Below are 26,693 nucleotides of genomic sequence, written 5' to 3' on the forward strand. Positions count from 1 at the left end.
CCAGTTCGTTATGGTTTTATCCACTCGATCACTGGTGAACCTGGCTAATCTGTACTAAAAGTGGTCACGGGTGGGAAAAAATAAAATAAAAAAAGGATTGTCGTGAATAGTAAATAAAAACAATTAAAACTCTAATCTTAGATTCACTTTTTGTGAACATGAAATATTACGATAAGTGAGAGGGGATAAAATAATTAATTTCTATTTCGGACTGTTGCATAAATTTCACAAGACAATACAAAGGTGAAATAAAAGTACTTTTAAGAGATATGTAAATTTTGCTCACCTTTAAATTGTATTTATTCCTTACAATAGAGCAATGGAATTCTCTCAGTGACAACAGTCTGAAACTTGACACCGCACAATGTATTATCAAATTCAAAACTAAAAGTAATTAGAAAATCTCAACGTGGTGTTATTTTAAACGACAAAGGAAATTTCCTGTTGAGATAAAAACAAATTTCGATTTTGTAAACTTATTAGCGGCGTAAAGAAAAAGTAATTTTTGTGCTTTTTACTGCTTTAAGGAAGTATTTTTAGTCATACAGGATGCTGACTGGTTATTGCTTTCCCAAGTAGCAACGAACAATATTACCTCCCCTATTAATTTAATATTATTTAACAGTAGGAAAATATGGAGATCGTTCATAAAATAATTCCTTTTTTACATTTTTAATCTTGGGAGAATTTGAAACGTCGAAAAATGCATAAAAAGTGGAGGGGGGTTTATAAGCATGGATGTTAATGTGCGCCTGTGTCGTATTTGTTTACGTTAATAACTTCTGTTCCTTTGGTCGAAAGTTCCTGAAAGGTTTTGTATATTACAGGCATTGGTACTGTTATATATTGGTGATTATAGGTCGAACAGGTGAGGAGATTGAGGGGGATGATGTGTCGTATTTCGAGAGGCGAAGGACTTAATAAGGATTTTACTCGTTATTAGCATTTACAATTTTTTAAAAAATATAATTCATCTCTGCTGTAAAAATTAAGCTTTTTGTCACAATAACTTATAAAGAGTTTTTATAAATAATCGTAACAGAGCCACACACAATTTTAAATATATTTGGAGAGAAAGTTACGCAATTGGGCGATGGACTTTAAAAAAAAGAAAACTGTGATTAAGGTTCAGAAAGTGCAAAGAAAAATAATGGAAAATTAAATAAATAATAAATAAATAATTATTTAAAATAATTATAAAAACTAAATTAATACTAAATAAATTAATTTAAAAAATTAATTAAAAGTAAAAACAACAGTTAAATTTAACAATAATAAAATAATTAAAACTGTAGTCTTTACACGGAAACAAAACTAAAAGTAAAACTAAAATTAATTAATTTAAATTGAGGAGAGTATCCGACTTTCTTGAACAAGTGATTAAACTGTTGTTTTTGTCATTTTTTCTATTGTTTTTGTTTCGATTTCAATTTAAGTTTAGAATGATTGATTTATTAATAATTTATGAATTTTTGTGATTTATTATTTTAATTGATGTTTATATTTGTGGAATATGTTATATCGTTTTGTAACAATACAGAGGTCGAGGCTGAAGTTTTAAACGCGAAAACGTGTACGTCGGACGTTTAGCCTCGCTTTCCCGTAAGCCTAGAAGTTTGACAATGGTGTTTGGAAAGTCAGTAAAATCAGACTCGACATTCCAAACGCCGTTGTCAAACTTGTAGGCTTACAGGAAGGCGGTGCTGAACGTTCAACGTACACCTTCCCGCGATTAAAACTTCGGCCTCAACCTCGCTATTGTGTATACTTGTGTTTTTGGTTATTTTGTTTTATTCTCGCATCAGAGTCTTTGTACCAGTATGCTAAACCCTTTCCATGCGGGCGATCTACAGCAAATAATTGAGTGGAATTCGTCATGCGGCGCATTTTTTGCAGTTTTTGGATGATTTTTAAATCGCGATATTTCGCTTTAAAATCGCGTTATGTTTAATCTGTTTTTTGCGTTTGATTAAGAACATATTACAGTTTACGATTGTATAATTTTTAGTTTTATACATATTTAAAATAATATGAATTTACAACAATTTGAAGGTTACGAACAAAAAAAAAAAAAATTAATTTACAGAGAATCGCTGAACTTTGTACATCTGTTAGATAGAAACATCTGTCCTCTATTAAACAAAACAAACCGCAGCTTTCTACCTAGAGCGGGGGAGAAGTTATTGCCATTATTCACACTATGTCTCTAATTACTTAGCTGGGAGAGTAGTCGATTGTTATCGTGAAGATAGTTTTAAAAACATATTTACTCGCCTAAATATTGTCGAATTAGCTAATTTAATGTCTAAGTGCATTAAATTAGTTAATTAGAATTAAAAATCGATTTAAAAAGCGAATTTACAGTGATTGTTTACATTTTACTTCGAAGGTTGGAGGCGGGGCTTTTCGCGGCAATTTTTTCGTTTCATAAGTCTGTGATTAGTTAAAGTAACGTCAACAAAGACAGAAGAGACTCAATAAAACTGTAGAAGGAGTTTCCCTTTGATTGTTTTCAGCCAACTGTGTAGTTAACTGCGAAGATTTACTGTAGAATAGTAGGGGATGTATTTACCAAAATATTTATGGCCCAGGGGTGGTAACAAAACGTTTATTGGCTTAAACAAAGTCAATCGACCTACAGAATAGCGAATCAAAGCTAAGATCGCTGGAAAATCGAATATAACGCAAAATAATCGAATTTTTTGATTAATTACGCCGAAAGGCGTATGCCGCATCACGAATTAACGGCAAGTCACGTGACATACGCCTAAAGGCGTATAACCGCATGGAAAGGGTAAATAAAATCAAATAAAATAAAATAAAAATTAAATTAAGAAATTAAAATTAATTTATAGAGTAGTGATCAAGACTCAATTGAATTAAAGTACGTTTAATATTTAAAGTTGAGTTCGTAGAAATAATATTCGACTGTGTGGGGAAATTTAAAACATGCGGATACCAAGGGTGATACGATGAATTAAGTATATAAAATATAATGAAATGATCTACCATGGATACAGATACCTTCTGAATCATTTAAAAACAGCTTATCAATATCATTAATATAAACGTTGAACAGGTATGTTGAAAGAGTCTCACCATGTAAGATTCCTCTATTTATAGTTATTTCATAATACAAATGATTACCATGTACAATATTGATATTATATGAAGAAAAAAGTTAATAATGGTACCTGCAAATTTATTACCAGCTCCTAATAATTTTAATTTTTTAACCGGAGCAGGAACACGTACAGAGTCGAAGTCCTTAGCTATATCGTAAATGCTGTCTTCGTTTTTTGTTTAAATAAATGGTTAAAGTTACCTTAGGTATACAAAATGGCGGCTCGTCTCTGACTCCTGCATACAGAAGCGAGGAAACAGTGGGGACGCACATTTTCTAAACCTAACGTATTCTAATAAATTAGTTGCTAATAATCATGGTAATTTATTAGAATAGGTTAGGTTCAGAGAACGTGCGTCCCCACTGTTTCTCTGTTTCTTCGCTTCTGTGTGCTGGAGTCAGAGTCGAGCCGCCATTTTGTATACCTAGGGCAACATTAACCAAATAAATTTGAATTAAAGAAGTTAGCATAAAAATGGCCGATTCGGTTCCTTTCGATTTGATAAAAGCAAATTGATTATTCGAATTTAATTTTTGGTTTATATACTATTTTTGAAAACGTATTGCTAATATGGATGTAAAACATTTTCTTATAGATGATAAAAGTGCAATAGGTCGATAATCCTCTGGCGCTAATCAATTTCCCTTTTTATAAATCACGACTAACTAAACATAATTCCATAATGGCGGATAAATTAACGAATCATAAAAAAGTTAAATCAATAAAGGAGTAACTGTTTTCCTGACGGAAATAAAAGTTTTATAAATTTATTAGTAATTAAGTCCTGTCCAGGCGATGATTTTAATTTTAATTTTTCAATCAAATATTTCAATTAATGGTAGGTAAGTATTGGATCAAACAATCATTCGTCTGAGTTGTTTGATAATTTATCGGTAAATTTTCAATAACCGAAAATCTATTGAAATAATGAGACCATGTTGAAATGTTCGTGTCTGGTTGTCGTTCAGCGTGCGTTTTTCTCAAATTTTAAATTGTACACCATTTGTACACCATTGTACATTATTTTTATTAGCTGAGATTTGCTGTTGTAGACTTTTTATAAAAATTTGACTTTTTAACTTTTAAAAATACCATGCAAAATTGATAAAGACATAAAATCAATTCATAATATTTCCCGCTAAAAAAATAATATTGATTAAATTTACCTATGGTGGCAAAAAATGGCGGCTTGTCTCTGATTCCAGCAAAATGGAGAAACAGTGGGGATGCACGTTCTAACCTAACCTAACCTATTCTAACAATTTGGTTGACAATAATTATGGTCAACTTGTTAGAATAGGTTAGGTTAGAACGTGCGTCCCCACTGTTTCTTCTGTTTGCTGGAATCAGAGACGAGCCGCCATTTTGCCACCATAGTACCTTAATATTAAATGTCTAACTTTAAAATTAGTTCAATTGAGAAATAATATTATGATAGCCTTTGGAAAGCAAAAACAAAATAAATTATTGGGTCAATGGTAAAACTTGAACATACCAGCCGATTTTATTGCTAATTCTCGTATGAGAAAAAAGCCTTACTACCTTATTATATTGATTTAAAAAGTCGTAATGTTCAAGTTCAACTACGGTATGATTTTCTTATAATTAAACAGAAGAAAAATTAGGTACAGTTTTTTAATAAATCAATTGGTATATTCAGAATATTTTTTAGAATATACTCCATGAACAAATCTAATTACTCCTAACCTTCAAACATAATAAATAATAAAGTTATTAATAATAAAAATCAAGATAAACCTCAGTTAAAAATACAATATAGCATCGATTATCCGACTCCGATTAACCGACTTATCGGTTAACCGACCGCGTTCTAGTCAGCAAATTCAAATGTCCGCTAGTGATGTGGCGCTACAATATTCGGTTATGTCTTGGCTACTCTAATATTATTTTTGTTAAATTTTTGCATGTTTTAGCTGGCAGCACTGGCTCGACCATGAAAGGGAGGCTAGTATTTAAACCAGGCCTAATACACTATACTAATAATGTATTTTTTCATACTTTTCGGTTATCCGACTTTTCAGTTATCCGACCAACCCCAGTCTTCAATTAAGTCGGATAATCGATGCTCTACTGTAATAAACTGAAATTGTAATGGTATACTAAAATGAATTGATAGCATTGAATTTAAATATCTTTTAAATAATACGGACATAATAGGATTAACGTAAACTTGGATGACCTTGGTAAATGATGGGTTTTTAAAAAATAAGGAATTTAATGTTATATCGACATTGGCGCATAAACCAATCGGCCCTGGACGTTCATATGTGGCTTAAGTTTATTTATTAAGATAAAAAAAATTGGTGAAATTTACAGAAAACTGACAGTTGTACAGTAGTCATAATTTAAATTACCAATCCAGAGTTGCTGTTTTTGGAAAGAAGATTAATACCCATTATTCTAGTTTATATTTCATCGGATCAACTTCAGATTCTAAATGATGTATTTAAACTCATCAAAAAATGGAAAAAAATCTTATCTCCTTATATCATAGTAATAGGAGATTTAAATGCCAGAATAGCCCAAAAAATGGATATGGAATACAAGAGTTGTTAAACAATTGATTTAATAATATGTTCAGAGCTACTAACAGATTTATGTACTGAGATTCAGATATTAAACTACGACCTCTCCGACCATTTTCCTATAAGAATGTCTATTCAAATAGCAAAAAATCAAAATTATAAGAGTGAATCAATATCACATCAAATAATCCATTACAAATTCCAACAATATCAACTTCTGATTGGCAAAAAAATTAATCATTAATTAAATTACGGATTACCGGAGGGGAATTGAAAAATATTCTCGATTTGAACAAGTAACTAAAGAATTTATACAAATATGTAACTCAAAAATCTAACAAAACATAAATTTAAGAAGCCATGGTTCGATTTGGATTGTTATAAACAAAAAAAGGCAGAAGAACAAAGCTCTAATACAGTTTAGGAAAAGCAATTCAAACGAATCTCTTAAGTTTTTTAAACGTGAGAAAACAGTATCGTACAGTAATACCCCGAACTTACGCGATAGGTGGGACCGAGCGATAACCGCGTAAGACGGCGTATAATTTCGCATATAAATACAGTAGAGAGTCGTTTATCCGAACACCGGTTATCCGAACACTTTCCAGTCGGACTGTGTCGTGCTGAATCGAACGTTTCTGATACTAGATTAACTTGTAGAGTATAATTTTTATATTTTTCAATATATTTATTTTGTTTGTACAAAATGAGGAAATAATTTTTAACGATACAATAGCCTCGATTATTATTATAAAAATTTTCGTTAGCTTAAAATCGACGAAAAAAACACGAAGCGACACGCAACAGAGAAAAATTTCAACATCGGACAGGCTAATATACTTTTTCGTACATAATCGGTTATCCGAAAAATAAGTTAACCGAACAACCCCAGTTCCCAATTGATTCGGATAAATGACTCTTTAATGTACACGTATGTGGGTGCGCCGGGAGGTGGACGGAGTCTCGTTCCTCCTTTTCTCGGCTCACAGGTTAGTGAGACCTGCCCACGTCAAGATGGCGGTTCGGATGGGATACGCGTTACGCGTTACTCGAGTGGAAGAAGTGGATGGGTCCGACGATAGAGCGGCGGTGACGATACCCGAATAAAGGACACAGACAACGGATAATAACAACAACAACAATTTATTTAGGCTAACGTTACAATTACAAAAGAGGCGCGCGACTGTCTCCTCTGTTCGGATCCGCAGAGGGAGAGTTTACATGAATTTGGGTCATACCTCGTGATCCGGGTCGGTCCTCTAGGTCAAATTATTCCTTGGATTGCGGGCGGTTCCCTCTCGATTTCGGCGCGCACACACAGTTTAAGTGACACTACGTAACCGGCCCCTCTTTCCTCTCTCGTCGCCCTTTTATCGTCTCGGTCACGTTTTCCAGTTTCACCAACCAGCATTTTCGACTGTTGTTCCTCTCTAATTCATATTTTCTCCGTGAAACCAAGCAATAAAATATTTTATTATTAACGGCTTGGTTCCGGCGGGTTCGAATTTTCACACCAAATTATTTTTAATTGGGGCCGGAAACTAAAGAAACAATAATTTAGAAAAAAATTTTTTTGTATAAATTAAAAGACACAGTCGTTTCTAAAAATTCTTTAGACAATCACCATTTCCTTTCTTGTTCTAGAACAAACTGTTGACGACCAGACCTTTCTTTTGAGGCTACTTAGCCGTCCAGTTAAAAGAGTCCAATTAAAATTTCTGTGTCTTTTAATTTATACAGAAAGAATTTTTACCACCCGACGAAAATTTAGAAAACTTTAGAAAAAAATGTTTAATTAAATCTCAGATAATATATATGTATAACAAATTATATTATTAAAATCGTAAACCGAAGTTATTTTAATGTAGAAGGCTTCATCATATCTTCATAAAGTTTTTCTTTTCTTGTTTAATGCAGAAGAATCAGTTCTATTTTGTTTGGATGACATAGTAGAGTCTCTCAAGTCTCTGTGGATATAACAAACACAGAAATAAATAACACAAAATAAATTCAAGTTATTTTCACCCTCTAGAGCCTTTGTATTATGTGAAGATTGCGTTGTACGGTTGATTGGATGTCTGCCTCTCTTCATTGGGGTTTTTTGAAGAGGTCCAGGATTCGGCTCAATTCTAGCCATTAGTAACAATAATTGGGTCAATTTTGGGTTACATATTGTGAAATAAAGGCGAGAAGAAACAAAACGAATAAACTAATAACTTTTCAAACAAGGTATAATGAATAATTCACCATGACGGACTGAGAGCCACCCAATTTAAATTAAATTAAATTAATTTAGAGATATGATTGTCACAATGCCAGGTTGCAATTTTTAATGTCATCTTAAATATTTGCTTCTTATATGACACAACTGGGAAATGATTTGTTTACATGTTTGATAAATCATACATCATTTGTAATAATGTATGATTTTACAGACCTGTACATCATTACAAATGATGTATCGGTGATAAATAACGGTTAATAATAAATCCAACCCCCACTGAAAATATTTCATATCTTGAATGGATTGACTACATTGCTCGATTTTTGCAGTTTGTATTGCCCAAGTTTGTATAAGTCATCTCTATTAAGCTTTTTATATTATTATTATAAAATGACAAAAATTTCTTTAAAATAAAATCTCATAACAGGGGGCCAAACACAATTTTAAAATTAGACCGGGAAAGTTACGTAATTCGTTGCTGAAATTTTCCAACGTCCATTAAAATTTGCTGCCTTACACAGAGGTTTTACCGTTATTATATAAGCCTGTATTATAATTTCAAAAGCAAACAAAATACACTGCTGACTAAATGTAAGTGCAGATTCATTTTAACCATTCACTATCATAACAGTTACCGTTATCAGCAATTTATACTAATAGAACCTTTGCAATGATACAGATGAAAGAGAAAAAGTATCTCTTCCAATATCTTTAACAGGAAATCTCTATAATTGCCTTTTAGACTAATGTGTTTATCAATATCTATCGAGCATTATAAGCCTTCGAAACACCAGACTGTTCATTATCTGAGGTTATAGATAGTAAGAGTAAATATTTTAATAGCATTATAGAAATTGGAACTCACATCCATGCAATTGCTCGTAAATATTCCAAGAATATTTTTAGTAAAATCCATTATTATGGACTTTTCTGTTACGAAAACAATGCAGATGATGCAATGCAGGAATACAGACAAAATGTATCAGATTTATTTCTAAATTAAGTCTTTTGTACGTATGTTAGTAAATTTGAACTTTTTAGCAAAAAGTGTAAAGAATATTGATCAAAAAAGTCGATTGAATACAAGCAAATATGTTTAGGTTATATTATAGCGCCAATTCTAAATTCTGATAAAGTATACGGATGGGATTTCTGTGCTCGATGTCGAGCAAAAGAAACACACAGGAAAACAATTATCTTTCGTCACTTTTCACAATATACAAAAGTGCCATCGAAGTGTTTTTGTGGTTAATGGCATTTCCTCGTATAATAAGATTTTATGACATGAATTTATATGTTTTACGGGTAACGTATATATTGGACAATTTTACTTTACTAGCAGCAGTTGTCACCGCCTGTTTCTCCATTTATGCTGCTGTTCAGTTTAGCATTCTGAAGAGATGCAAGATTCCACTTCATTGCGTAATCAGCAGCTGCGAAGAAAAATGGAAATTCATCGAACAAATACAAGAACACTTCATTAGTGGTCTTTCTATTGTATTTTTAACTTCACTGTTGATTATTACAATTATTAGTACCGGTGCAAGTATAATCTACTGATTTCAAGAAATGAGTGAGCGATGTTATTTTATACTAGATCATCCGTTACCCGTTGGTCGTACACTACTTTATAAATTTATAAAGAATAGAAGACACCGTAATTGAAAACCGCATAATGCCTCTGCATGTCGTGTTTTATAGATTTCTTCACAGAATAAACAATTGCATTATCTGAAATTCGAACCTCTGTCCCGCGAAACAAGGTGAAAGCCGGATTACGGCATCCGTAATCCGTGGCATGGAGATCATGTTTTGAAAAATGCGCCAAATAATGCTATACGAACTCATAGAATACGAACTCATATACTCAGTATTATTATTTGTTCATATATTTTTACTACTATTTTTAAAACATTGTTCTCTCGTGAGATATAAGAAAACACACATACACTTACTTACATTATATTTTATTACAGAAAATTATCGAAATTTTGATAAATGAAACACATTTTTGAATCGCACTTCACAATTTGTATTCGGTGTAATTCGAAACGTTACCGGTAATACAATTTCTGTGTTTACTCCCTTTTTACAAGCATTTCTCCTTGCTTTTCATACCTGAAAAAATTAGAATTATATTTCCCGTATTAGTGATTCTAAAGACAACAGTAATTTATTTACTTGATCCGGGAGAATATAAATTTCTTTCTTCTATCTTTTATGCAATAAAAATGCAATAGAAGCGAAACAGTAATTATTACGATCAAGAGAACAGCAGAAGACACACCAATTATGATTATAATCATTGTTTCTCCATGATAAAAATCTGATATAAAAATAAAGAATTTTTATTAGATACGAAGTTAATAAATGTCAATAATCATTTTCTTATTAATTAATAAACGGTTAATGTTACCTATGGTAGCGAACATGGCGGCTCGTCTCTGAAACAGTGGGGACGCACGTTCTAACCGAACCTAACCTAACCTATTCTAATAATTTGATTGGCAATAATTAGAGTAATTGATTAGAATAGGTTAGGATAGATTAGAACGTGCGTTCCCATTGTTTCAGAGACGAGCCGCCATGTTTGCTACCATAGGTAACATTAACCTAATAATCTTATGTAAATATTAATTCGTAATGATTTTCAGCAAAGAATTTTCTTCCCGGAAAATCTTTTATGGTTTATGCTTGATACAAAACCACAGCCGAAGAAAAACGTTAACTACACCATTTCAGGAATGACCAGTAATTTAGATCCTTGCTAAGGTCATGTTAACAATATTTTTGGGACAGTAAGGGACAAACAAGTAATGTATATTACTGTGATGTGTAGTTTTATTTGTTGCATTTTTCGTGATCATGGGTTTGTCAACGGGTAGCTACCACTAGCCTCATGGCATTGTTATATAAATTAAAAAAAGATATCTGGCAAGATAAGAAACAATAAATCAGTGTTGTTAAACCTTAGAGCAATTATGACACATATTGCGCCATAGTAAGGAAAGATGGTGCTATAGCACCATAGGTTAAAGAGTAAAACTTGTTAAAGGTAATTCAGCACCTGACTCAGATCGGATTTAGTATTATTACACTTCTAGTTGTTTTCATAATTACTTGCAGCGTTGAAAAGGTGGGCCGAAGATAACTGGGCCGTCCAGTGGCCAAGCGGTTCCGTTTCCTGAACACTGGGAATTTGGTCGTGGGTTCGCGTCTCGCCAAGACGGGCTGGTCACGTAGAGTTTCCGGGTTTTCTCCACGTCTGTAACGACTGAATAGGGGCCAGTACCATTAAAAAGACCTCCCAAAAGGCACCCTTCTAGGCAGATCGCCCAAGTGTTGCGTTGCCAAAACTTAATAAAACAAACACACAAACTAAAGATAACTCGAAAAACTCCACGTTGCAAACGTGTAGGCAAAATACGTAACTACGAGATGTGAAAACTTCGTAGAAATTTTTCAGATGTATCTCGTATATATGAATTCCCCTCGTCATTATTCAGTCTTATTCATTGTTGGCTTGGACGAACCGAATATTAAGTATAATTAAAAGGTCGTCACTGTCAAAGAACAGAAAGTCCAACAAAAAAAATTAAAAATACTGAATTATCATTTTCACGATAACATAAACGGTTATTTTTTTCAAGTTTATAACAAAATCTACAGCTGTAAAACTAATAACAAATTAAAAATATATAAAAATTCGTGTTGATAATAATATAAAAAAATGTAATACTTTACATGTCTAAAGCACGCACCTGGACAAATTCCAGTAATGGTGGAAGATGTTTCGTTTCTACAATTGCACAAATTCTCACAATTTTTCTTCCAATATCCCGTTATACACTGATCATCACACTTTAAACCTACGAATGGAAACAATGCTTTAATTGTTAAATATATTCGTCAGTTACAACGTTAGAAATTGTTTCTTCATACCTTTCCATCCACGCTTACATTCGCATTGCCCATTACGATCACAAAATATTGTATTATTTATTGTACAGTTACACATTTGATAACAGTCGAAACCAAACTTCTGTAATCAAAATTTTAAGATTATTAATCTACAGGTAAACTTACATGGCAAGAATTTTCGTAGATTTCAAAATATTGTTATATGTTGTGAACAGTGAAACGTATATTCAATTATATTGTTAAATATACAATTGTATTCTTGCGTGCAGTAGAGAAAGATAATCGAACGTTATTAATATAGCTGACTTTTGTATATTGTTAAATATTACGTGTTGAAAATAGGCTTACCTCGCAAGTATTTTCACAGCTGTTTCCAAAATATCCAGGTGCACAGTCGCACACACCAGTTATATGATGACACTGAACTGTGTTGTTTCTTCTACAGTTACATGCCTGTACACAATTTTTCCCATACTTCCAACCCTAGGTTGATATATTGGTAAGGTTAGTGAGAAAATACACTGTCAATCCTATAGCCTTACATGCATGTTGGAATTTTTTCATGAAGCATAAATGAGATGGCTTCTCAGTCATTTTCATATGTTTAATAGTTACAGACATAAGAAAGATTGAATACCAGATCAGAAAAATAGTCTTACCTCGCAAGTATTTTCACAGCTGTTTCCAAAATATCCAGGTGCACAGTCGCACACACCAGTTATATGATGACACTGAACTGTGTTGTTTCTTGTACAGTTACATGCCTGTACACAATTTTTCCCATACTTCCAACCCTAAGTTGATATAATGGTAAGGTTAGTGAGAGAATACACTGTCAATCCTATAGCCTTACATGCATGTTGGAATTTTTTCATGAAGCATAAATGAGATGGCTTCTCAGTCATTCTCATATGTTTAATAGTTACAGACATAAGAAAGATTGAATACCAGATCAGAAAAATAGTCTTACCTCGCAAGTATTTTCACAGCTGTTTCCAAAATATCCAGTTGCACAGTCGCACACACCAGTTATATGATGACACTGAACTGTGTTGTTTCTTGTACAGTTACATGCCTGTACACAATTTTTTCCGTACTTCCAATCCTGGAGAAATGAATTCGTGTAGATACGTTCACATTGTAAAGTGATAAATCATGTTGTGTAGTTGTGAAGAATTTATGATTAAGAATGTAAACATTAATTTATATATAAAACGTATATATATATTCATTATATTTAACTTGTATATTTATATATAAGTTTTTAATAAATATAATATATATATATTATATTATATTTATATATAACTTATTAAAGTTAATAATAATAGATAAAATTTTAATAACATAACTGGTCAACAAAATAGAGAAATTTGAGAGCTTACTTTGCATTGATCCTGACAATTGCTTCCAATGTATCCGGGTAAACAATCGCACCTACCATTGACATGGTCACAATGGAGTGCCGTGTTTCGTCTACAGCTGCATTCTGTTTGACAATTTTTACCGAATTTCCAGTTCTACAAATGTTACTTTATCTCAGTTTTGTAGATACGAGCCGTTTAAAATTGTAACTGTACTTACTTTGCAACTACTTTCGCATTTGTTTCCAATATATCCTGGTGTACAAATACACGATCCATTGATATGATCGCACTTATCTGTATTCTGACATTGACATTTTTGCAGACATTGATATCCGTAGTAGCCTGTATTACACAGCAAATCGCAATTTGTTCATTGCCACTCTGTTGGTAAAAATTGATTTATTTTATACTGTTAGATAATTGTTTTTATCATTCTGCTTTTGTCATGAAGTACTAATAATTCTGACCTGTTGGACAAATACACAATCCATTAACAGGATCGCATTTGGCTCCGTTTTCACATAAACATTTGTTGGTGCAGTTAACGCCCCAAGTACCTTTACAACCTATAATTATAAATCAGTATTAATATTGCTTTATGATATCATAACCCAAGCATTATCAGAAAGATGTAATATAATGGTGTTTCTGTTTCAGAGCAATGTTATCATATGGATGCATCGAGATCATTCCAATGGTCGGTAACATTACGGCAGCAAGTGGTTTAACTACAAACACCGAGATTAATAATTGATCTTTTTTTTGTCACTTACTGGTTCGAAGAGAAGAACCACACTGGCATGTCAGGCCGTAATTTATGAAATTTGTGTCGAATGATCAGATCACCTGTTTGATGTTTTGTGACTGCCTAGTTAGGAAAGCTATTATTGGATACTCCAGGCTCACAATAGGGTGACTATTTTTATGGGACATCACATCGAAACATTTTTGTAGTTTTAATTCCGGGTTCCTGGAGGGGAAAGCTTTCACCCGAACCGCTCGGCCATGCGGCTTTTAGTGTCATAGGTTTTTCAGCTAGGTTTAACAGCCAGTTTACATAGCATCAACTTACAGAAAAGCCACCACATCTACACTTATAGTATCGAAAACTTTCACACTCCTAATATTCTAGCATATCAAAGCTAGGATTCGATTTCATATTTTCGAGACATATAAGCTAAAACAAAACATTAAGACTATAGGCTCACACTTTTCCACTCATTTAATTATTTAAATTTACACAAAAGATACACTCTTTTTACTACAGTACAGACATACATAATCGCTCTTTAATATTATATCTTACGTAATATTCTTATAGCAATTATAGACAAAACGGTTTACTTGTGTTACAAGTGTTGCCTCTCCAACCAGCCGAACACATACAGGTGTTTGGTGCAACACATTGTCCATGCAAGCAAGATTTCTCACAAATTGCTGAAAAGTAAATAAATATAACGTGATACACGTATCAAATCAATTTACATTTTACAAAAATAAAATACTTGCGATTGCATTTCTCTTTAACTTCCTCATACCCTGCACAACATATGTAATGGCTTATAGTAGAATATGTTGTAACAAGTTTTACTTTATAACAAGACCTGTGCAGCATTTATTATATCAAGTATATTAGAACTGTAGTTGATTAAATTATTTATTAATGCTAGAATTTAGAATACTTAATCATCTTACACAAGTTTGTAGCACTTAGTTTTCCATATGACACCACATTTCGTCTTCACCTTGCGACACTCTTGTACCAGTTGGTATTGTTGACGTGAATCCCTAATGATATATGTATGTATTCTAAAACCAATTGAATTTTATAATTTTATGATAATTTTTTATAAATATTCTGAAAATTTTGGAACTTCTTTTAATTATGTTTTGTTTAAAACTGTTGAGGTTATCTTGCTATTTTCCGATTGTGGGGATTTTGAAAGCCTTTTATCATAAACTAGAAATTTCCTTCTGAAGTATGGGCAACTACGTTGTAAGAGAAAACAGAGATTTGAGGAAATTCTTGAATGTCACGTGGCTACTATTGAAAGATTTAATTATTATAAATTTTAAGATGGGTGAGTTTAGTAAAAATTCGTAAATGCTAATAACTAGTAAAATTTTCATTAAATCTGACCGTTATCAAGATATGACACATGATCTTCATTCTATCTATTTACTCTGTTCATACAAAGTGTGCATTACCTGAAGCTATGACTCTGAAGAAATAATGATGAACACATGCATCCGATGAACTTCCTAAGCTTTCGTGTCTGCTTGGCCGCGGCCAAGCAGACACGAAAGCTTAGGAACCTCTTGGAAAGGTCTCTTAGGAAGCTTAGGAAAGGTCTCTTGTGCACGCGGCATTATTCTCGCGTGCACAAGAGCACGCGAGAATAATGCCTTCCGGGAGGTCATTGAAGGGAAACTGGCCTATATTTACGCGTTACAGAAATGGAGAAAACCGGGAAAACTTCACGTGGCCAACTTGTCCGAGCGAGACCACGACTGAATTTCCAGTGTTCAGGGAACATAACCGCTTGTCCACTGGTGCGCAGATCCCATTCTATCTCCCAACTCCCCGTAGTTTTAACCGCCAAACCCATGGTGGGCAGGTAAACGACGGAGCAGAAAATCCCCACAAAATTCTTCGAATTTTTCAATCCTGTCCAAATATAATCCAAGATCGTTTAGTACAGTATTTTGACATCTTAATCGCTTAGACTGAGACCAGATATGAAAAGCCTTTATCATGATTTTCAGCAATTGACTGGGCGACAATGTGAAAAAAAATTGTAGACTTATAAATTTCCACTGTTTGTCTGTTTGTCTTTCGTTCCTTAATCTCGAGAATGGAGTCAGATATATGAAATTCGAGACCGCATGTATAAAACGTAGGGGCACAAGGTTCCGATTAACTACACATAAATCTCCGATGCAACCGGAAGTCACGTTATTTCAATTCAAAAGTTATCCCTGAAAAAAATTAGAGACGACTCCATTGAAAACAGGAAAAGTATGATGTACAGAGGCAAGACACTAGTAATCTGAGGTGGAGAGCATATATTTTAATTTAACTAATTATATATTTTAAATTTATATCAATCTACATTTCTCCTGAAAAATGAAGACATTAATTTACATTTAATTTCCGCATATATTATTTCAATACATTATAAATAGGAAAAATTAAAATTTAAAGGATAAAAATACATACGTTCTATATATTGTGCAGACATTGGGCCCAGTAGGTACTGAATTGGCCAAAAGGATACACAGGAAAAAAAAATATAAATATATAGAACTTCATGTTTTCTGAAAAACGTTAAAATTATTTATTATTATAATGTTAAAATGAATATGGTATTAGAAGAATACACCGCTAGTAATACTGTATTCTTCTTATACAAATTATACAGTATAAGAATACACTGAAGAATAAAAACTGTCCCAAATTATAGTGTAAGGTTTCTTGCAATTGTTAAAATAAATCTTTCATCCCTGCAAGTTCGGAATGGTTTCATGTGGTACGGCTCCAAAGAACATGTATCCAGGAAAGACTTTCTATATTGATCTGCCCCTAGTGAAATGTTAATTATGTGAAGAAAGTTTGAAGATACGTTAATAAAGTGCGAACCCACGGCCAGTTTTTGATTTCTATCCACTTGACCACTGATATGTACAGAACATTCGATGAAATGTATTGTAAAAGTGTTATCTACAACTGAAGTCATAGTATATTATATAACGAAATAAAATTATTCATTATTGATAACAACTTATATCTATGAAGTGGTAGGGAAATAATGGGGTGTCATTTTATCTCCAGTAAAGAAAGATTTAATGACGATTTTACTCGTTATTAGCATTTACATTTTTTTATAAGACCCATTCCCACCCTTAAAATTAAGCTTTTGCCATTTTATAATAGTCAAAAATATAAAAATTTTAAAAAATAAATGATGATAACAGATGACGCCACCAAATGTTGCTGGGAAAGTTATGCAACTCGTTGCTAGATTTTTATTATTGAAATTTAACTACTAAAAAATAACAGACTGTTTCAAATTATTCGAAAGTCTATTTTACTTTGAAAAATATTACAAGTTTGCCTAGAGTTAATTCGGCCCTCCTGCCCCTAAGCTTTCCATATCTGGTTTTGATTTTCATCTAAATCTGGTCTCGAGATTAAAGATAGACAGACAGACGGAAGGACGACAATGGGAATTTATAGGTCTACGATTTTTAAAATTGCAGCTTAATAATGCCGTAATCGTGGTTCCTAAATAGTCGAACTACCTTATGTGATCAAATTTTACGGATTGTATGACGAAACGGGATTCGCATGTATTCTGTATTTTATTCTTCTTTTTCCTCATACCAGTGTTAATTATATAAGCTGAATAAGCACGAAAACTGAGAATGGACAAAATGTACTGATTAATTGCCATTTCGGATGTTAGATTGTTCTATAAATCACATAAGGATAATTTAGGAAGAAATAATTTTAGTGTTTTTAAACAATAACATTATGATATAAAAAATATTAAAATTTTACTCACCAGTTTTATTTATCTTTGACAACAGGGCAATGAAATTCAATCAACGACAAGTGCATGCGACTTGTCTTCACACAATAGTAATATTGATAATTAATTTTATTGCACACTTAAAAGTAATTAAGAACTAGAAACTTGGTATTATCTCTAACGGGAAGTTTTCTGTTCAGATAATACAAAGTTTCGATTTTGAGTTTGTACACTTATCTGGGACGTAGCGATGAGATATTGTTATACTCGTCACTATTTTCAGATATTCTTTTTAGTCATACTTTTAATGAGTTTGTTTAAGCTCTAAATGAGAAAAGGAAGGGCGACGAGGAAGGAGACTTCTGGTATTCAGGACCGATAACTTGTGGAAAATTTCTGAAATTCACGAGTTGGACTCGAACCCGGCTCCCCAGAACTACATTATGTATCACGTCCGAATACAGTAATTAGCAAGAAAAAATCGTAGGGGCAAATTCTCTGAGTATAATATGGACACCCTTCATTGATAGTAAAGAAATAAATAAATAAATTGGAAAATTTCTGAAATTTTGCAGAAAGATGTGTGTATTAGGAGTATTGATTTTAATAAATTTTGGCGATTAAAGGTCTAGGGAATGGGGAGATAAAGAAGGTCATGTTCAATATCTTCAGTAGGGTCAGATTTAATTAATTATTGGCATTTACAATTTTTTCGTAAAACTCATCACTACTCTCAAAATTAAGCTTTCATGCCATTTTATAATAGTTAAAATATAAAAATTTTAAAAATAAAATATGATAACAGATGGCGCCATCAAATGTTGCCGAGAAAGTTAAGCAACTCGTTGCTAGATTTTTTAGTCTAAAGATGAGCTGGAAAAAACTTTATTCAAGTTTATAGCACTTCAAATTAAAGACTTTAATCTATAATTTGCAAACAACTGAAAATAGATACTTCTTCATTTCTTCTTGTGAAAAACTGTCATAAAAGACTTCTATGGGTCTCTAATCACTTGAAAAAAGCCATGAAAACCTCACATTGCAGTCCCCAACCAACTACCAGTGTACAGTGGTTTTATAAACTCGGCCAATATGAGGGGAAACAGATTTCAAGACATTAACATTAATTTGTAAATTTTACACCGAACTACTCTTCAAACATTTATGCCTGAAAACAATAGGAATTCTGCTACACTGCCAGAATACTTACGTATCGTATTGTATAGATTTGTCTGATATTTTTAATTATCTTTTATCTAACTGTTATGTAGATTAGTTCTTATTTACACAGGTGACCTTGTAAAATACATTATATCAGATTTAAATAGGATAAATTAACTAAATATTGAATATTTGAGTGTATTAATCAGTCATTTATTTTATTAATACATTTTTACTTTCCCGGCTGTTATCGATAACAGAGGGAATATACGGCAATCGGTGAAAAAATGACCCTCAAAGAATTCCACATTTATGAACTCAGGGGATGTTGAGACATGGAGAAATGCAAAAAAATTGGGGTGTTTATGTATGTATGGATGTTAGTATTTGTGTATGTGGGGCACGATTTTGTTTACTCGTTTCGAAGTTTAATAAATCCTATGATTTTCGTCGAAAATTTATGAAATTTTTGCAGAGATTTTTTCTATTAGGGGTATTGATGCCTTTAAGTTCTGGTAATTAAAGGTCGAAAGGATAGGGAGATAATGGTGGTCATGTGTATCTCACTTAATGACGATTATACTTATTATTAGCATTTACAATTTTTTACAAACCCATCCATACTTACAAAATTAATCGTTTTGCGATTTTAGTTAAAAATATAAAATTTATAATAATAAAACATAATAACAGATGGAGCCATTAAATGTTGCCAAAGAAAGTTAAGCAACTGTTTGCTGAATTTTTTATTTTCGACTTAAAGTTTTATATTCGCTTAAACACAATTATTTACGTATATTCGGGAGTAAAATCCGCTTATAATAGAAGAAAATTGATAGAACGAAAATGGAATTTTCGTGTAACTCGCCCCACAATAAGTACAGTACTGTAGTAAATTTTAAAAAATGATTAGATTGATGTGAGAAGTGAATGCAACACTTGTATGCATTAAGGAAACACCTCATGGAAGATTTTCTATTGGAAACAGGCCTCTATTTAGGTGTTAGACCCATAAAGGATACCCGCAGAACTTCAGATTGTCACTCTGTAGTCATGTGTAAACCTGTGATCAACTATGTCATCTAGAAATAACAAGTGGTATAGTTCATTACAATGTTTAACGAATAATTTATAAGAAATTTATTTATCTTTCCTTTGATACACCCAGTAAAAATAACACATGTAGAGTTGCAAACTTCCCTCTGTCTACAGTCAAAAGTTTTCATGAAAACATGTTCAGGTTTATTGTGTATATTCATTGGGACATACTGCATTAGAAAGTACAACAGACTTTTTCAGGAATAAGTCCAAAAGAAAAATAAAACCAGTGTTCAGTAGGTTTAGCCATCGGACAAATGAATAAAACCTCTAAACACTGATAACATATGTGTGCCCGTGAAATGTGCTTAACACGTAGAGTTCTCCGTGTATTTTTACGTGTCTAATATACAGAAGTCAATTTCTCACAGAATGTCCCTTTAGATAGACCTTTTTGACAGACTGGCACATTGTAGTATTTTATCAAAGAATCCCTGCTGGGGCTCAATACCAGTGCCTCAAACTGCCCCATTTGTCACAACTTCATCAGATGGTCAAAATAGAGTTAGACAATGTAATCTCTTAGCTTCTATTTTCAGAAAGGAAATAACCAAATATATGAATATAAAATACGGACAACATGCAACCCGGACGGTTAAGTCAACCCACGACTCTAGGTACTATCCGTGCAGTCCGAAACTCCAGAAAGTTTTCACGAACAGCCATCCGGGATATGTCATGCTCCATCCGTCACCTCCAGCCGCCCCATGTGGGGCGATCGGGGTATAATCATTAAATGTTAATAATAATGCAAGAGTGAATACACAAAGTAACGTAATAAACAAACATGTCTTCTATGTGTAAATAGACTAACGCCATCTATCGATTTTAATACATTTTTCAAAATTAATTAGAAAAATTTTTAAATATATAAAATAAAATATATTTAAAATAATACAAAATGAAGACTAAATACGAATAAAAATTTGATGTCTTCGCACACCTCACTATAGGAATACAATTTAATATGAGCAGAGTCGACCTTTCCTTTGAGGATCTTCTCTGCTTACGAATATGTATATTGATTAATCGGTTATTCGAACTGTGTTTATTACAATAGTTTCGCTCGTTTTGACACTACATTTCATAAACTTAATAATTTTTCTTTTTTAAAATTTGTTTCGAGTTAATGTTAAAAATAATGCAGCAGGTATTTAAATGAGCGTGTAATTAACAACTACAGAAAGAATTTACATTAGAGAATAGAGCAATCGATCTGTCTCCCGCTTTAAAAAACAACAAAATTGCTACACAAAGCGCGAACACTCAAAATGTCTGTTCTCATAGACTCAACATTATACATTTTCCGCTCCACCACGCCCGAACGGTTGTGAATTTTTTATTTCTGATAGCTGTGGACTCACCTACAACACAAGAGCTTTATTTTGATATCTGATCCAGATTCCTACCCTGAATATACAACTGCAATTTACATTTGAAAATTTAAATACGTTCTGGCTTGCTCGTCGACATGAACATGGAAATTTAGTCACAGAAGCATTGAAAATATTAATCCCTTTTGCTAAGTCTTATCTCTGTGAAAAGGGTTTTCGTCTATGGTTGCGCTAAAAAATAAATACAGGAATCGCCTCTTATGACTCGAAAACAATTTGCTTTTGTGTGTTTCTAACGTAGATTCACGTATGGAGAAAATTTTAAATGAAAAACAAATGCAACCATCACATTAATTTCTTTTCTTTACATGTGTACTTATTGTAAGTAATGAATATTTCTGTCGTTGGAGACTCCTCAAACGAAGCACTCAATTAAGAACTAGTGATAATCAGTCTTTAAGTTGTAAAAAATTAACTTTGAAGAAGAAAACAAAAATTTTTAAATATTTTTAATATGAATTCATATTTAGTAAATAGAAGCCGATGAATATATAAGATTTTAAATTCAAGTTATTTTAATGAAATTTAAAAAAATATTCGAAATATATCTGACAAAAATCAAGAAAATATTAACGTTTTCAATTTATATCCTGTTAAATTTTAGTATATCAACAACACTTAAGAATGGAAACATGCATGAATGGTTTTTCGAAAAAATTTGGCATTGTGAGATTTCGGCGCAGCCGAAAAAATTCGGCACCAAAATCGCGTTGTGCCGAATTTTGCACAGTTTCTACTTTATATGTAAATTAATTAATCTAATTATGAAAAACCCGAAGTCACTTACAAACGAATGAAATTCCCTTCTCACTTCGAATTTCTATCTCAATTCACACGAACATGATTTTACTTTTTAGCGATTGGAACAGAAAATGCATCGTGACTTAAGGTAATTTACAATATATAGTTACGTTATTTTAATAGCGTTATATCAGTAAATTTACTTCGGGTGTACTATAGAGTACCACCTATGAAATTTCAAGACTTTGATTATATATTTAAACTCAGGGGACCGAGACGAGTTCAACGGTACCCTATTTTTGGACCGGAAACGAAAAATAAAAACGTTATCATACTTTTTAAGTTACCATACTTTTTTAATGCTCTCATGCAGACGGCACCGTAGTTGCTAGTACTGCCATATTGCGGTAAAGTCTGCAAACCATGACGTCGGACTACGGTCATCTCCCGGAGGGTTAAACACGCGATACGAGAGCGAAGAGAGCGACGCGACTTCCGATCATCGCGCGATCGCCAGAAAAAAGTATAACAACTTTTTTATTTTTCGTTTCCGGTCCAAAAGTAGAGTATTGTTGAACTCGTCTCGGTCCCTAATTATTTTTCATTTTTTAGAGTAATTTAATACGTTATGCAACCTCCAAAATCATATTAATATTGATGTGATTGAAATCATGTTTAATGTATTTAAGAGAAGACAGATATGTATTTTTCACCTGTAGCCTGTAAGATTTCTAGTTCGTTTTCGACATTGTAGTATTTTTTTTTCTCTCTAGTATTCTTAATTTGTCTACCTCGACTGCTTTAATAGGAAACATCAAGCTTATAGCCTAATAATTCGGCAGTTCGTTTGTCTTTCATAATCAGCTTTATGAAGAAAAACTTCACACTTGCATACTTTCTACTCGTTTGTATCCTTGCCAAATTTGCACAACCTGCGTTAAGCAGTTATTGAAGCTGCTAGGCATAGTTAAAAATTAAAACAACATTGGTGCAATTAGTGCAGTATTACAGGTTCTGACAAGTAAAGAATTGTTAGAGTCTTGACACAAATAGGCTATACAGTAGAGCATCAATTAACCGACCCCAGATTAGCCGACTTATCGGTTAACCGATCGCGTTCTAGTCGGCAAATTCCAATGTCCGCTAGTGATGTGGCGCTACAATATTTGGTTGTCTTGCCTACTTTAATATTATTTTTGTTAAATTTTTGCATGTTTTAGCTGGCAACACTGTCTCGACCATAAAAGGGAAGCCAGGATTTAAACCAGGCTTAATATTCTTTTTTGTTCTTATTTTTGTATTTATTTTATGGAAAATAAAGAAATAATTTTTCACGATACAATAGCGACGATTATTATTTTTAAAAATCTTTTTGTTAGGCTTAACATCGTTAAAAATTAAACGCAAAGCGACGAACAACGGAGAAAAATTTCAACATGGGGTAGGGTTATAGCGATGTACTAATATACTATACTAATAATGTATTTTTTTATACTTTTCGGTTATCCGACTTTTCAGTTATCCGACGAACTCCAGTTCCCAATTAAGTCGGATAATCGATGCTTTACTGTATATTGATAATTGACAATCTGTTACATGCCATAATAAGCAAAAATTTAAAAAAAACTAATAAGAAGGTTTAAAATTAATAAATACAAATGTAGTCTGACAGTTTATGGGTTAAAAACGAAAATTTATGAGGAAAAAGTTATACGAATTTGCCTTAAATTTTAATTTTTGAAATAGAACATACAAACTTTATGTTTCACTAAACAAGTTCTAGAAACATAAGACACGGTCTTTACTCCATTTTAAAATAATTTTGAAAATAACAAATTATAAGTTTGTCATTTAATAAATGTAAATTAACAGGTTTAATCACGTTGTATGTACAGTAATTTTTATATGATTATAATTCACAACTAACGTTATATATGAAATAAATAGCTGTGCCTACTTTTTATACTTTATATTCAGAGGAACAGTTGTGCATACTTTATATACTTTGATTCATACTAATTTTATGTACAAAATGGAACATTTTAATACATCAAGTGAAATAACTTGAAAGATACGCATCCCACAAGAAAACATTAAACCAAAAATGTTACACTTTAAAAGAGCTTTAACATGGAGCTTTCGCTCAAAGGAGGCTTGTGCTACACATTGAAATGGAACATTTTGTTTTCATCATTTTATGCACCATGCGTATTTTTCGAGTTATTATACTGGATCAATTACAATTGCCCACATTTCAACAATTGTAGCTGTTACGGCAAACACTCGCGGTATTCAATTGTTTCGTATTGTCCTCAAGTGAGTCTGCCATACATATATTCAGTTTACACAACAATAGAGGTACTATTAACGATGAGATCTGAGAGAAGCGAAAAAATTTGACAATTGCTGTATTTCGTCTATTTCGTGTTCACGTGAACCAATAGCTAACTAGAGTTTGTTTTAATTATATTGGACAGTGTCCCAGTCTCTTCTACTGACATGAATATAGTATAAGCATATTGATTGTACAGTAAATCTTGCTCATGACAATTTTCATTTGGATCCACAGACAACTCATGTTGCTAATCTATGAGTTTTCGAGGACAAATGCCGTCGACATAAACACAGAAAAAGTACGCTGCAGCTATTTGATCTATTATTCAATTGTTGCACACGAATTTGAAATAGCCATACAAATATTGATACAATATGTATTATTTCTATAATATAACAAACAATTAACATATAGAATAGTTTTGGGACTTTGCTTCAATTTACCATATTTTCTTAAAGATATGTGCATATTCGTAACTATAATAAATATGTGAATATTCAAATTTCTGTTCGTGCACACTATTATGGTGTGATGAACTAACGGTCAGGTGTGTTCTGTTTAAAACCATCAGTAAACAGTCTGTTAATATTTAAAATATTTCCACATTTTCTTTCTCTTCCTACAACACCGCCAATTTCAATTAACGAAGATAATACAGAATATAATCCACTTATTACCTGAAAATAGAAATATACTTTTATTTTTTTTAGCAATAGGCAACCTAAATTACATCACTTACCCTTATCACAAAGTGTCTCCTGATATAGAAGAAGCCACCCATTGAGATTCCTAATGGAATTTTTCCAAACCTCTTCATGAAGTCGATTATCTAATTACATAAGAAACCTACAATTAACTTCAACGAATAATAATAAAAATTGAAAAGCAGATAATTGTATAATCGAATACAGAAATGTAATATTACCTTAAACTTAAATTCCGGAGATAAATTTGCAGTTGCAATTATTCCGATAGAAATGAAGTTGTCATACATCTATAAAATAAAAAGTATTCGAGTTGGATCAATGAAGAGTAATGGCATTATTAAACTCTCATTATGTATGTAGTTATCTGTAGGCATTAAAACTGCCTTAAAATCAGCTCCATCATCAACATGATTTTGATGAATACGATTTTAAAGGAATTTCAATGCCCAAAAAATGCACCAAAAAAGCAGGACCAGAATCACAAAATGAACGGCACTGTTGTGTTATGCCTTACATATTTGGTACGAATACACATTGAAGTGTAGTCGTCCCAAATATGTGTGTTTTTAAACGCATTGTTATATTTAATGCATTTAAAAACGCAGATCTAAATTATACATGCCCACTTAATACCGTTGTTATGTTTGGTTATGTTTATCGAACTTTCGAATGAGAAAATGAAAGGTAAAGTTATTCCTGGAACGTCATAAAATGCATTGACAACAGGTTTCGTATGTTTTCAAATTTTTAATCTTTAATCTATTTTAGTAATGGAAACGATAAGAGAGGACGGATGGAAAAAAGCAACACAAAATTTGGACAATGTGTGAAGAAGGGACAAATCCCAGAAGGTATTTAACGGAAAACTAGCTTCAAAACACCTGAAAATTCGTATTTAACTAGCCTATTGTGAAGTTCGAAACCGAGACAAACTACCGATGTACAGTGGTACTCGTCTACCGGTAGGCAACAGTTAGAAGTGAGTAAAATTGGAGTCGCAAGATTTGAGACTATCATAGAAACCGTTCACTAATATCAATTCAATTAATAATTGAACACCTTAGGGCAAGAACATGATTTTAAATCTCTAGGAATTGCTTTCAACTGTTACAATGTTTTTTTTTTGTATTTTAAGACAGATCAGAGATGATTAATGATATTACTGGTTGATAGACTACTCAATTAAAAGTCACGAGACATGAGCTTGCAAACTACTTCTGTCATATGAGTACAAAAATTACAAACCTTCAACAAAGAAAAACAATTTTCGTGTTCTTGCCCGAAGGTCTTCACTTAAAAATGTATTAAATTAGATATAAAGGTAGTAAACCATTTATATATATATTACTTCTGTAAAATTGTTTACGATTATATTTATACAAACCAGTGTTGTGAATGCAGATAATTTCCAACATAGATATAGAAACAAGATAAATGACACTGCAGCCACACAAAAAATGACAACTTTTAACACCAGTTCAGTCTTAATGAATAATCCTGCATATAGCAGAAAACAAGTAGCATAAAACATGTGAGAATATA

The 26,693-nt window shown here is 32.4% G+C and overlaps 1 protein-coding gene across 1 annotated transcript in view; it reads right to left on the reverse strand.

Moving 5' to 3' along the window:
• LOC136971444 (multiple epidermal growth factor-like domains protein 10) overlaps positions 1-25,438 on the reverse strand; it is a gene marked incomplete at its 5' end in the record, with an annotated part of 38,153 nt that extends 12,715 nt beyond the window's left edge. The window contains 9 exons of the mRNA XM_067265901.1: positions 12,165-12,299; positions 12,476-12,610; positions 12,787-12,921; positions 13,202-13,336; positions 13,401-13,549; positions 13,651-13,749; positions 24,986-25,121; positions 25,184-25,273; positions 25,370-25,438. Coding sequence (XP_067122002.1) covers positions 12,165-12,299; positions 12,476-12,610; positions 12,787-12,921; positions 13,202-13,336; positions 13,401-13,549; positions 13,651-13,749; positions 24,986-25,121; positions 25,184-25,273; positions 25,370-25,438 — 1,083 coding nt within the window. The remainder of the gene's footprint in view (positions 1-12,164; positions 12,300-12,475; positions 12,611-12,786; positions 12,922-13,201; positions 13,337-13,400; positions 13,550-13,650; positions 13,750-24,985; positions 25,122-25,183; positions 25,274-25,369) is intronic.
• Between the last annotated feature and the right edge of the window lie 1,255 nt (positions 25,439-26,693).

The sequence above is a fragment of the Centruroides vittatus genome, unplaced genomic scaffold (genome assembly GCF_030686945.1).
Source record: "Centruroides vittatus isolate TY-2023 unplaced genomic scaffold, ASM3068694v2 contig_254, whole genome shotgun sequence".
In the NCBI taxonomy this organism is placed as follows: domain Eukaryota; kingdom Metazoa; phylum Arthropoda; class Arachnida; order Scorpiones; family Buthidae; genus Centruroides; species Centruroides vittatus.